Below are 14,351 nucleotides of genomic sequence, written 5' to 3'. Positions count from 1 at the left end.
ACCAGTACCGGTAAGAGATCGTTCAGCTGTCGCAAGCGGCCCGGGTCAGGTCACCGGCAGACCTCAATCTTCTTTCCAATATACCTCCCATTCCAGGAAGTAAACCAGGACACCCAAAGCTTCTTGCAGAGAAAGTTTATTTAGCAAGTGAAAAAACAACGACGCGTTTCAACATTACGGCTTGATCACGCTCATATATATATATATAAACACATATATATATTTTGTTAATTTAAAAAAAACATGTTGTCATTTAAATTGAATTATTTATATATATATCAAATATATATATTTTTATGTATATATATATTTTTTAATTACCCTGTACACCCTAAAAAATAATCCCACCCTGGTCCCTTTAAATACCCCTGCACCCCAAAACCCAAACATAGCCCTAAACCCTACAAATACCCCTGTACCCCAAAACCCATACCTAGCCCTCAACCCTAAAAATACCCCTGTACCCCAAAACCCATACCTACCCCATAACCCTAAAAATACCCCTGTACCCCAAAACCAAAACCTAGCACTTGACCCTAAAAATACCCCTGTACCCCAAAACCCAAACCTAGTCCTGAACTCTAAAAATTCTCCTGTACTCCAAACCCCATACCTAGTCCTGAACCCTAAAAATACCCCTGTACCCCAAAACCCATATTAAGCCCTGAACGCTAAAAATACCCCTGTACCCCAAAACCCATACCTAGCCCTGAACCCTAAAAATACCCCTGTAACCCAAAACCCATACCTAGCCCTGAACCCTAAAAATACCCCTGTACCCCAAAGCCCAAACCTAGCCTGAACCCTAAAATTACCCCTGTACCGCAAAACCCATACCTAGCCCTGAACCCTAAAAATACTCCTGTACCCCAAAACCCATACCTAGCCCGAACCCTAAAAATACCCCTGTACCCCAAAACCTAAATCTAGCCCTGAACCAAATCCACCCTATACCCTAAAATTACCCTGTGCACCCCACTACTCAAACCCACCCTGAACCCTTAAAATACCCCTGTACCCCAAAACATATACTACTACACCCCAAAACCATATACTTACCTTAAATTTAAAAAAACATGATTTTACCATTCATGCATTTACAACTAGTTTCGTTGTAAAAGCATGCGTGGTAAACGCATATAAAATGTAATGCCATACGTTATAATGGCATTGCGGAGTAATGGTACTTTCGTTATCTTTGTATGCGGAGTGTTGGTATGTGGGAAAAAAGTTTTTCGTTGTAAAGGTGGATTACCCACGCAGCGCAGCAATTGCAGCTCCCTTTCGCCTTATCAAATTTAAATACTTACACATAGCTTACTACACCAGGCACAGGCTATGGTTTGCCGGACTCATCTCATCCCTGTTTTCGTTGCAAATCTATGGAGGACACATTCTTCCTTACCGTGTGGGCATGACCAGCTCTGTCAAAATTCTGTAGGGGGGATGTTCACATGTCTGTCTGAGGTTCTGGGATGGGTTCTTGCTTCCTCAATGAGACTGGCTATGCTACACATTACAGAGGACATAGGTGGGAATAGATATAAGCACCACCTCCTCTTTCTGGGCCTAACACTGGCCAAGAGGGATATCGCCCGGGCCTGGAAGGATGAATCTTCGCCATCACTTGGGGTGTAGAAGAAGGTCCTAGGTTTTTGTATGGGCATAGAACTCCCGGTTTTCGGGTCCAGGGGCTGCCCCCATAAAGATTAAAAAATTTGGAAACGGTGGGATGATTACAGGGGACTATATCTGAAGCCTCCTCCCCCCTACCTGATGTTGGCGAGCCCTTAATATGATATTGGTTAGACGGCAAGTCTGTAGAGCTTGTAATTGCTTTGATATGGATGGCAGACTCTTTCTCTCCACTTAGGATTCATATATTTGTTGAGGGGAAGCAAAATGGCACAGTTGTTTTTTTTTCTTTCTTTCCTCTTTTATTTACAGGCTTTCTTGCAATGTATCTTCTGTGGAATCCATCCCTTATAATTACAGGAAATGTTGATTCATATGTTTGCTAACATGTGTATTTGCATTGAGTGCTCTGTGGGGCACTTGCACTATATTGGTTGGCAACAATAAAAGTATGTTTTGAAAAAAAAGAACACTGTGTACTGAGTGTCTCCTAAGAATGGATTTTCGTTGAATTTTGGTGCTCAGGAATCTGTTTATCTGCACTAGTTAGTGTTTATATCTAGTAGCAGATTTGTAGGAGCAACCGATGAAGGAGTAATATTGTGATATGCATATCTTTCTATAGCCTGAATGAGCTGCTGCCTTTGAGAAGTCAGCTGTCCAGGTATGGATACACATAGCTAATCTGGAGATATGAGTGGACAGCTACTACTGGAATTAATTTGGAGCACGTCTGAGGAATGTAGTTCAGCCTGAAAAGAAGGACAACATTCTGAAAATGCGTCTTTTTCTTCTACCTGAAAATAAAAAATCTTTCTGTACTTCTTTATGATTGGGATGTCGATATATGCACCATAAAGACTGATTACATACATCTCATCTCCTGTCATCAGTTGACAGAAAATCTGATGTAATGCTAGTATATGGAATTTCTCGTCTGATTCATTTATTGACTTAATGCAAGTCTAGGATGGATCTGAAGTGTTCCTTCTGGCCTCTCTTTTATCAGGAATTATCTTGACTAAATGCCTTTGAAGATTTGGGGGGATAGGTGTCGGTATTGCTTTCTTTTCAACAAATATAGTAAGTAAACTGGTGGGTGTAGGCGCCATTGCTATGGGTTGTAGCGGTATTTTGAAAGGAAGAGAACATCCATCTTGCACAAAAACTCATTTGTCGCTTGTCACACTTTAAGTTATTAAAATATACAATCCCCCACTGGGGTGAGCACAGCAGGTGGGGTAAGGGGCAGATGGTCACTTTAATGTCTGGTCTTGGAGAAGGCAGGCCCAAAGAGTTGGCCGAGTACAGCAGATTAGGTGATCTTATTTGGCATATCGCTGGTTACAGTAAAAATACGTCTGCACAAGGTTGAATATATTTTTAGGAAAATGTTTTGAGGTTCCATTATGAAGTTGGGGAGTTGCTCTAAGTTCATAAGTCTGTAACGTACTATCCACTGGAGAAGGAAAAGCTAAAATGTCCATGCAGTTTCTGCCAAGATCCAGAGAAACATAGAGGGCTTTGGCAGGCAGAACAAACAGCACTTCTTACTCCTACAACACACCAACAACTTTTGTACCTCCTTACCTGTGTTTTGTTGAGTGGGGACTTTTTGGCCCATTCAAACATATGCTCATAAACATTGCCATCGTAGCGGCCAAGCACTGAACCAAGCTGAGCATCACTGTAGTCAAAAGCATCTACCAGGGCTACAGCATTGGGACGGATTATAGCCAGCAGCTCCTTGATGCGAAGCTGCACTTGTGTCAGCTGAGGAGTGGTGAGCAGCCCTGCCTGGAAGAATAAAACACAGGAGGTAGAGAGCCATCAATACATGTAAATGCTAGTACACTCACAGAGAAATGGAGGGCTCCATTATGGAGGTATGCAACGCAAAGAAGGAACACTGGTGATAGGAAGGTCTGCATTATGGTACACGTTGGATATGAGGGAGAATCTGAGACACACATGGCTTCGCCATTGACTCAAATCTGTACATCCATCTAGGAGACCTCAACTTTCACCTCAAGAACACTGATAAATGCCAACAAGACTGACCGGCTGGAAAGTCTTGCCAACCTCAGACTCAGACTACCTTCTGAGCCAGCATCAGAGTAAAATACACCCACACCGAGGAGATCACCTGGACCGACCACACCTGCGTACACTTCATCATCTTGGAATCTCCCAAAACCCCGCCCTCCACCGCCATCAAGACATGGCACAGCTGGTCACAGGTATCAGAACAATGATGGACCAATGCTCTCAACTCCCACATACCCACCACTACTGAAGAAACAGAATAAGCAGTGGATAATTCCACGAACTGGATCACTCAAGCACAGACAAAGCCTTACATAGGAAACCTAACAACCCCAAGAAATGGACACCCCAACTGGTTCATGCAGAACTGAAAAAACAGAAACGTTACTGCAGACAGAAGGAAAGAAGATGGCGTGCCAGTAAGACGCTCGAGGACCTGAAACGCTCCAAAGAAACTCTCAACCGATACCACCACCTCTTGCAAAACACCAAGAAGCCTGCTCTGGCCACTTGCATCAGTGACAGCTCCAACAACAGCAAGGACCTTTTCAATACAGTCAAGGAGTTCACCAACCCCTCGGCAACCGTTAACAACATCACACCATCTCAAACACTCTGAGACACCCTCGCAGACTTTTTCCACAACAAAATCAACAACATCTACCAAGACTTTGCACCCCAACCCCGCACTGAGAACAGCATAAACCTCCTCACGCTGACCAATGCCCACCCACACCAGTTCAATTTGTGAAACATCCTCACTGAGAAGAAAATGGTGTTCATCATGATATCATCCACTCCTGAGGCCCAAAAGACCACTGCCTCCGCCACACATTCAACCTCGAAAACTAACCCATCAGCAAAGAACTCACCAAGGTCCTCAACCCCTCGATCACCACGGCGCACTTACCCCAGAAATGGAAAGATAACGATGTAAAGCTGTTTCTGAAGAAGCCATCCACGGACCCAGGAGAACCTAAGAAACTACCAGCCCATCTACCTGCTCCCCTTCCCAGCCAATATCATAGAGAAATTGATCAAAATCCAGCTCACCAACAATCTGGAGAACCACAACCTGCTGGACCCCTCCCAAACTGGCTTCAGAGCAAACCACAGCACTAAGACAGTTCTAGTCATACCCACGGATGGTATCAGAATGCTGCTAGACCACAGAGAAACATCAGCCCTCATCCTCCTTGACCTACTTGCAGCTTTCAACACCATATCCCACCACACACTGATCAACAGACTTCATCAGATCGGAATCCAAGGAGCAGCTCATGTGGATTGCATCCTACCTCACTGGAAGAAGGCAGATTATCCACTCCCCCTACCCCTCTCTCCCTAAGAACATCACCAGTGGTGTACCTCAAGGCTCATCTCAACCCTCTTTAACGCATACATGACATCCCTGACCAACACTGTCAAGCGTCATGGACTCAAAATATCTCCTACACCGACGACACCTAACTCATCCTCTCCCCGGCAAACGACCATCAAAGACAAGATCCAAAGATGCGGCCGTCTGGATGAACAACAACTGTCTCAAACTCAACACCGACAAGACAGAAGTACTCATTTTCGGGAAAGGCAAGGACACCCTCTTGAACAATGAACGGTGGCCCGCATAGCTGAGCCCAACCCCCAAACCCACAAAATACACCAGCAACCTCGGCATCATCCTTGACATCCAGCTATCTATGAAGAAGCAGGTCATCGCTGTCTCCTCCGCTTGCTAACTCACCCTTCAAATGCTTAGGAAGGTCTTCAGATGACTCCTACCTAACAACGAGTGAAGACTCGTGCAAGCTCTTGTCACCAGCCGACACGACTACGGAAACTCCCTCTATGTGTGAATCACCACCAAACTCATGAGGAAACATCAGATGATCCAGAACACCTGGAACCTTGACCTCGGTCCAGGTCAGCACTCTCCCCAGCAGCTCCGCTTTCCTAGCCGCATCGCCTCAGTTCCAGAGCACCTCCCCCGAGTAGGGTTCGTGTCTGCAGCCCGATCCCAGTCAGAGGTTAGTAGTATTGCTCCCTCCCCAGCCCGCTAACTGCATTTTTCTTCTTCCCTTGTTTACAGTTTTTCTCCCGCTGCACACAGGCATTCTCTTCCCACGGGCTATTTTATTTATTTTAATTGGACTGCTCTTCCCCAGTTTCCCGCTGCTGCTGCCCCTGCAGCCCCTCCCCCTGACTCAGCCCCTGCTCCCGCCTCCCTACCTTGAGTCCCGCCCCCTCCCCAACTTAATGGCGGCCGCTGCGGGGTCGCGCGCAGCAGGCGCGCTAAAGGCAAGCCCGTCTGCGCCTGTCCGCGACCCGACTGTGGCCAGCGACAAGAACCCTGGATCTACGGAACCCCGCCGATACAATGCCTCTGCCCTTCACGCACTCAACCCCGGAAGGCAGAACGAAAGCCAAAGAGCAACTCCGAACTCCACCCAAGGACAGTTCTCCTGCAGGCACTGCCGACTTTCCTTCTCCATCAACGGCACCCCCATGACCTCCGAACACTTGCCGGACACCCGCACCACCTAATCCCTGAGATGCATCCTCCTCAACGTACTCTCCCTACACAGACACGCCGTCGAGATCTGGGACCTGCTCGACACCCTCTCGCCTGACGTCACCTTCCTCACTGAGACCTGGACTAACGTTACCTCCGACCTGGTCATCGCCACCGCCATCCCCGACAGATACAAGAACTAGAGAAGGGACCGCCCCCACCGCCCAGGAGGAGGACTCGCCATCGCACACAAGACCTCCCTTCGATTCTCCACCCCCACTCCAACACAGAACACCTCCACTTCCAGATCCAGACCAACCCCAGAACCATGCTACGCTGCACCCTCGCCTACAGACCCCCTGGACCGTCCTCCCAGGCCGCAACCTCCATCCCTCGACCTCGTCGCCCCTGCGCCATCACTTCGACAGACTACATCCTACTCGGAGACCTGAACTTTCACCTTGACAACTGCAGCGACCCGACTCCATCACCCTCGTAGACAACCTCTCCAACCTCGGACTGGAGCAGCTCGCCACCACCCCCACACACAGAGAAGGACACACCCTCAACCCTGTCTTCGCAGGAGGGACGAACATCCATTTCACCTACACCTCACAGCCCCTCTGGACAGACCACCACTGCGTACACTTCACCTTCAACACACCCACCGGACTCAACCCCCCCGCGCCCGCCACTTAAGAACTGGAGTAAGATGACAGAGGAGCACCTTAACACCACCCTCATCCAAGACCCACCCTGCGCCACGACTGACACCAACTATGCAGCCAAGGAATTTCACTGCTGGATCTTTAGCTGCGCCGACAAGCTTGCATCCCTCTGCCACCCCAGCAAACCACATCCCATGAAAGCTGCCTGGTTCACCACTTAACTGCAATAAGGCAGGCGCTCCTGCAGACGCCTTGAGAAAATCTGGCGAAACCAGAAAACCACGGAAGAACTAAACAGCTACCGTAACGTCCTGAAGGAATACCACCAGCGCATAAGAGACGCCAATCGGTCTTTCATCAAGAACAAAATCAACACCAACGCAACCAACGCTAAAGAACTCTTCTACGTCTTACAGAAACTCACCAAACCCACCAGCGAAGCCGCGGATGTCACACCATCCCAGGAACTTTGCAACAAACTCAGCTCCTATTTCCACTCAAAAATCAAGGAACTCTATGACAACTTCCGTGAACAGACGCCACACACCACCCCCTCCCCACCAACACCGACAAAGAGCCGACCATCACAGCTTAGAATCCTGCCACCGTCAAACTCACCATCATGACCATGAGGAACACCCACTCCGGAGCCCCCACGGACCCCTGCCCACCTCACATCTACAACAAGGCCGCCGCCGCCGCCGCCATCGCAACCGAACTAGGACGGACCAACAACGCCACCTTCGAATATGGCGTCTCCCCAGACGCATGGAAGCAGGCAGAGATCAAATCCCTCCTTGAGAAGCCCTCGACCGACCCGACAGACCTGAAAAACTACCGGCCCATCTCTCTCCTCCCCTTCACCGCCAAAGTCACAGAAAGACTCGGAAACACACAGCTGACAGCCTTCATCGAGAGAACTCCATCCTAGACTCATCCCAGTCCAGCTTCCGCAGCAACCATAGCACTGAGACCGCCCTCCTCGCTGCCACAGATGACATCCGCAAGCTACTCGACCAGGGACACACCGCAGTGCTCATCCTACTAGACCTCACTGCAGCTTTTGTCTCTCATCACACTCTCGCTGCCAGACTGCACAATGCTGGGATACGAGGAACCGCCCTATCCTGGATCCATTCCTTTCTCTCTGGCAGAAACCAGAGAATCAGACTTTCCCCGTTCCTTTCTGAACCCACAGAGATCAACTGTGGAGTACCCCAAGGATCAACACTCAGTCCTACTCTTTTCAACATCTACATGGCCCCTCTCACCGCCATTGTCAGACAGAACAGGCTCAGCATAATATCATAAGCCGACGACACCCAGCTCACCCTCTCTCTTACCAACAATCCCGAAGACACCAGACTCTGCTTTCAGCAATACGTTGTGGCCTGGATGAATAGCAGTTGCCTGAAGCTCAACTCAGAGAAGACCGAGGTCCTCATCCTCGGACCCACCACCTCCGCTGGGGACAACATCTGGTGGCCCCCTGCCCTCGGGAGCCCGCACACCCCGACAGACCACGCACGGAACCTCAACATCATCCTCGACTCCTCCCTCACCATGACCCGCCAGATCAACTCCCTCGCCTCCACCAGTTTCAACTGCCTTGTGATCCTCCACAAGACCTTCAAATGGATCCCACCCGAATGCAGAAAAACCGTCACCCACGCTCTCATAACCAGCAGACTCTCCTTCACGAAGTCCAAACCATCCAGAATGCAGCAGCCAGACTCGTCCTCGGCACCCCACGGCATGAGCACATGACCCAATACCTGTGAGACCTCCACTGGCTCCCTAACAAGAAGAGAGTAACCTTTAAACTGCTCACCCACACCTGGAAATCCCACCACAACATCGGACCCAAATACTTCAACAAGAGAGTCTCCTGTCACGTTCCCAAAAGGAATCTCCACTCCGCCGACCTTGTCCTAGCTGAGACCCCCCGCATCCACCGAACCAGAGCAGGCAGAAGAGTTTTCTTCTACGTAGTAGCCAAAGCCTGGAATCAGCTCCCTGTCGGCATCAGACGCTCACCCACCCTCCCCACCTTCAGGAAGAACGTCAAGACCTGGCTTTTTGACTGAATCGGAGCTGCACCCCTCCCTCCCCCTGCACTTCCTTGAGACCCTTGCAGATGAGTAGCGCACTCTACAAACTCCCTGATTGATTGATTGATTGATTGTAGCCAGACTCATCTTTGACCTACTCAGATGGACTCACATAACCCCTCAACTCAGGAAACTCCACTGGCTACCAGTTGCGCAGAGGTGCCAGTTTAAGCTGCTCACCCTGGCATACAAGCCACTACACAATGAAGGACAAGCGTACCTCAACAAACAAATTAATTTCCACCAACTGACCAGGAAACTTTGAACTGGATCTCTCTCTGTAGCAGCCACCCAAAGCATCTGCCTGACAAACAGTGGAGGCCATGCCTTCTCCCACCTGGCAGCTAAGGCCTAGAACGACCTCACCCTGCACCTCAGAGCCTCACCATCGCTCAAGCAATTCAGGAAATACATTAAGGTCTGGATGGTCAACCAATAGGAGACACAGGCAGCTTGATTCCTTCAGTGCCTCAAGGCCCTCTTGTTGAAGCAGCCACGCAATACAAATCTTGATTGATTGATGGCTTCAGTAAAGGTTTTCTATAGAGAAGGGGGTTGGAGAGCTGCAGGTGTCCAGTAGGGCTAGATGTTATGGATAAGTAGACAGATATGCATGCCTGCTTCCTTCAATGGTGGGCTAAATTGGAGCGATCAAGGTCTGCACTAAGGGGATAAGCTTCTGAGTCAGGGACACTGAGATGTGCAGGGTTCCACTGGGGGAACATGAGTGGATCAAAAAGGGAACCAGTAGTGAATACTGCATCAAAGAAAGATGAACCTGCCACATTCCTACCCATATGAGGGAATAAGATGCAGAAAAGGGCAAGGTGGAGTTGGGTGTGGACCTTCAAAGTGTCTGTGTACTGGAGACACATGGTTTAGAGAGGCTAGGCACCTATTTTATACATAGAGTTTGTATTTGGCTAGTCTGCGCTTAATTGTAGATAAGACACACTACAATCATGGAAGCAAATCTTGGGAGTATCTTGGGTAAAGGCTGAGGAATGGGATGACAACGATGACTCACCTGCAGAAAGTTCCCAGTGTTTCGGTTGATGCCCTGCAGTGCATAGAGCAGACACAGAGAGTTGAGCACGTTGTGAACAGCCACATCGGCAATCTCTGTGAGCTTGTCTGTGAAAAGTTTCACAACCACGTAATGACAGTGTGCCTGAAGAGAAAACATGGATTTGTGAGGAAAAGCTACCTGGTTGAGTGTACATGCCCTCACATTACATGACCCATCCCATCCACAAATCTCCCCATAAAACAAAAACAGACCTCAGAAGCTCGTACCAGCTCCACAGAGCTCAGATTCCAGGCATCTTCCTTGGCCTGTCGGCGGTTCTGTTCTATCTGCATACTGTTGGCTACTGTCTCCACAAGCCTATGTTACACCAGGAGGAAGAAAGGAAAGAGGATACTGGTTAAGAAAAGGAATCCTCCTCTAACAAAATCCAAGCTATAGAGACCATCTACATAAAGAAACATTTTCACAGCAAACAGCTTGCAAAAAAGCCATCCAAAATAGCAGAAAAGATAGAAAGAGGGATTATCGGAAAAAAGCTCATACAAAAATGTTCCTTTTTAGGTCTCGCATAGCGTTGCAGCGCGTATGCGCTGCTCGCTCTACGAGGGCCTTTTGGAATCGATACAGATTCGGAAGGGACTTTAAGCCACGCCCTTGTTTTCAATTGGCTTGCTTCATCGTTTATGTTCAACGCTGGCGCGTGATTGAACACCGGGCTTTTGGGTTACCGCCTTGTCCACTTTTAGGATGGCCCATGTGGACAGGCCAACGCCATCTTTGTTTGGCGTGACGTAGGAGGGTGTGCTGCTAGAGGAAACTCTGGCTCCTCATTGGGAATTCTACCAGCTCCTCCCTCCCCTTCCCCCATTCAAAAGCAAACTCCCCAGAATTGCACTGTTCAGTGTGTTAACGTTCCTTGCTGTTGGCCAAGTACACCCACTGCCCCCCAACACAAGCAGTGCCTTGCTTTTTTTGAGTGCTTGATTTCGGAATGCCGCGGGCCGACTAAGCCATGCCTGTTTTGTATGCACGAGCCCGCCTGTTACTTTTGCTTAAGAATAGCATGCCGCCTGCCTCACGGCTGCCGCACTTTATCTTAAATCATGGCGGCCGCTTCTGGAGGCCACCGGACTTTGGGAGGAGTTTGCAATCGTTCTTTGCACTACATAACGATGGTGATGACGACCACACAGAGTGCAACAGCTTGCTAATGACCCTCCTACAAAGCTCATCTCAAATCCCTCCTTCCACTTTAAACTCGCCAAAACAATCGTCTTCACACTTTAACATTTATTTGAGGCAGATTAGGTGCCAATGTGAGCCGGGAAAGTCTATTTCCAATTTCTGTTTTTTTTTTTTACCAATAAAATATGACAAATGTACTCAGGAGAATAAACATCATGAGCACCTAGGAAAGGCGATGTTGCCTAATGGCAGGACTTGGTGACTAAGGAACTGGGGAACCTGGATCGCTTCCCAGCGTCTACTTACATCTTGTAATTCAGAGCAAATCACTTGGGGCCAGATGTAGGTGAAATAGATTTACCGATTTTTAATTACTGAATTTTACCGATTCGGTAATTAAAAATCGGTAAATCTATGGGGTGGACATGTAGGTATTCCAGATGTGCTGGAATACCGATTCGGATGATTTCGGTATTTACAGATTCGGTAAATACCGAATCGGTAATGCCCATTCATTCCTATGGGCTTTGAAGCCCATAGGAATGAATGGGCATTACCGATTCGGTATTTACTGAATCGGTAAATACCGATTTTCACAAGGGTGCAGGGGGTGTCACTTTGACACCCTCTGGCACCCCCAAAACAGGCTCGGGTGCCATGTGGCAGGCATACATGCCCTAAGGGCAGGTCTGCCTGTCACATGGCATAGGTGTGGATTTGATGGTAAAATACCGATTCAGTAAGGCCTCTGGGACTCTGAAGAGTCCCACCTACATCTGGGTGGCTCAGATTCGGTAAATTTACCGATTTTTTATTTTACCGAATCGGTAAAATTACCGAATCGGTAATTTTACTGATTCTGTAAAATAATGCCCCCTACATACCTATCACCTATTTACCGATCGGTAACGGCCGAAAATACCGATTTTCGGCCGTTACCGACCGACCTACATCTGGCCCTTAATCTCCCCATCTAAATATTTTGAAAAGCTGCACTGTAGTCTAATGTCATGTAAAACGCTCGAAATTACCCTTCGGGCAGCCAAGTTGGAGCTACATTGAAATTCCAAAAAACAACTAATTATAAATAGCTTTCTTTCTTTGTGGGAAGCTCCAGAGTTCATCAGGAATTTCAATATGCATTTTTATTGACTATTTCTATCTTTTTCCAGGTGATTGGTAAAACTAGGCTCCCCATTTATCTGACTGGGAAACCCAGGGTGGCATCACTCTAACCCCTCTGCCCCACTCCACCTCATAGCTTCCCACTCTACCCCTTCCAAACCCAGACACCCACAGGTTTACTATCTTCTCTGCTGAGGGGCTAGAGCCTTTTGCCAAATATTCAATAAAGCCATAGAGTGATTTTAGGACTGAAAGTCAAGTACTGGTTTGCCATACTTTTCCCCCTATTTTTAGTCATGTTCTTTTTAGTTTAATGCAACACTGCATATCCACATAAATTATTTATAAACAGACATTGTTACTCATTCTTTCATTCAGTCTTTCACCATTCCGTAAATCCCCCATTCCATATTCAAACCTATGCTTCCATCTATATATCCAGCCTTCCTTTCAATCATCATCTCTCCATCCACCCTTTCTCTCATTCTTCCTTTCAGTCATTCATTTGTCCATCTACCCTTTCACTCCATCCATCACGGCACTTCATCCATCCATCAACCCTTTTACTGATCTATCTATCCACTAAGCCATCCATCCATTCTTTCACTCATTCATCCATCCACTCAACCACTCATCCATCCGCTCACTCATCCATGCTTTCACTCATCTGTTCATCCATCCACTTCCCTTTCACTCATCCACATAGTATAGTGTATTCCACATAATCCCACTACAAACAACATAACCCCACTCCACTAAAAGCAAAAAAACATAAATAAACACAATGTCATTTACAACGACAAAAGCTCTAACTTTCACAAATGCGAGTCAGATTGCATTGCAAATGCTTGTTTGTTACGGCAGTAGGTCTTGAGTGACACTTTCTACCAGCAGACAACTGGATGCAAAATGGTCCATGAAAGAAGAGTCATACCTATTGCAATCTAGAAATTAGCTGGTTAAGCCGCATTTCTAGACTCATAAAATTACGAGATAGGAGGCAGCAAACACTGCACATGCTCTTTCCTGCACTGTCTCTGCCATAACCAAGGCCTCTTTGATGCTCACAGTTACCCAAACTAATACAATCCTCCATTTACATACACACAGCTGTCATACTAAGAAAGCACAATGCTTGCAAATTGCACTTGGAAGGCAAGTTGTCACTCCAATCATGTATTTCCCAAGAATCAAGAGTGCCATCCTAGATTAAGAAGGCATCTAGACCAGGGGTCTCCAACCACTTCTGTAATAAGAGTTACTTATGTTAAAGGAAAATCTTGGCGAGCTACTAATATTATTAGACATGTGATAGTTACCATATCAAACAAGATTACATTAGTGGCCACTATATCCAAGATTACCAGCAGCGACCACCTCAGTGTATAAGGCAAGGTTGCCATTTAGTTACATAAAAAATACTTTGTTAATGTTAAAATCCTCTACATGGTAATACATTCCAGCCGTATCTGCACTGCCTCTAGTACTAAGTTAATAATATTAGGAATAGTCTCCCCAATTTAATTTTCATCACTCAAATAGCTTAAAATATATTTTGAAAACTCTACCACATTTCTCCAAATATCAGCTTATGAATTCTGAAAATGCACACATTTTCGTCTCGAATACACATTTAGATTTTTGGGATTTTGGACATTTTGCAACCAAGCAAAAGCTTCTAATTCCGTTCACTGGGTTGCATGCAGGAGGACTACTCATAGGTAACTGGAGTAGCTCACGAGCTACTCGTTGGAGAAGCCTGATATAGACAGAGACACTCAGTTTGCGCTATACTTGGACATAGGATGTCATCTGATATACTATAGAGCTAGGCTGCATAACTTAGCTAGGAAAAGGATCGTGCAACACACTCTCATATAGATTAGGACTTGCACGGGATTCCAAAATAAACTTAGAGCTCAATTTAAATAACCAAGTTTTGTTTCAGAGTACTACACGCATAAAGAGTTGCTTAGCTGACTTTCACATTATTAAATCACAGAAAGAAAAGCCAGATCCACATCCGAACTTCCCTTCCC

The 14,351-nt window shown here is 47.1% G+C and overlaps 1 protein-coding gene across 1 annotated transcript in view; it reads right to left on the bottom strand.

Moving 5' to 3' along the window:
- LOC147702090 (peroxisomal acyl-coenzyme A oxidase 1-like) overlaps positions 1–10,354 on the bottom strand; it is a 78,487-nt gene extending 68,133 nt beyond the window's left edge. Inside the window, exons 1-3 of the mRNA XM_086930719.1 lie at positions 10,254–10,354; positions 10,000–10,143; positions 3,226–3,432 (exon numbers count right to left, since the gene is read on the bottom strand). Coding sequence (XP_086786845.1) covers positions 3,226–3,432; positions 10,000–10,143; positions 10,254–10,334 — 432 coding nt within the window. The 5' untranslated portion in view covers positions 10,335–10,354. The remainder of the gene's footprint in view (positions 1–3,225; positions 3,433–9,999; positions 10,144–10,253) is intronic.
- Between the last annotated feature and the right edge of the window lie 3,997 nt (positions 10,355–14,351).

Source organism: Lissotriton vulgaris, chromosome 7 (genome assembly GCF_964263255.1).
Source record: "Lissotriton vulgaris chromosome 7, aLisVul1.2, whole genome shotgun sequence".
In the NCBI taxonomy this organism is placed as follows: domain Eukaryota; kingdom Metazoa; phylum Chordata; class Amphibia; order Caudata; family Salamandridae; genus Lissotriton; species Lissotriton vulgaris.
The sequence above is the reverse complement of the archived record's forward strand: the minus strand, read 5'-3'. Positions and strand labels throughout refer to the sequence as shown.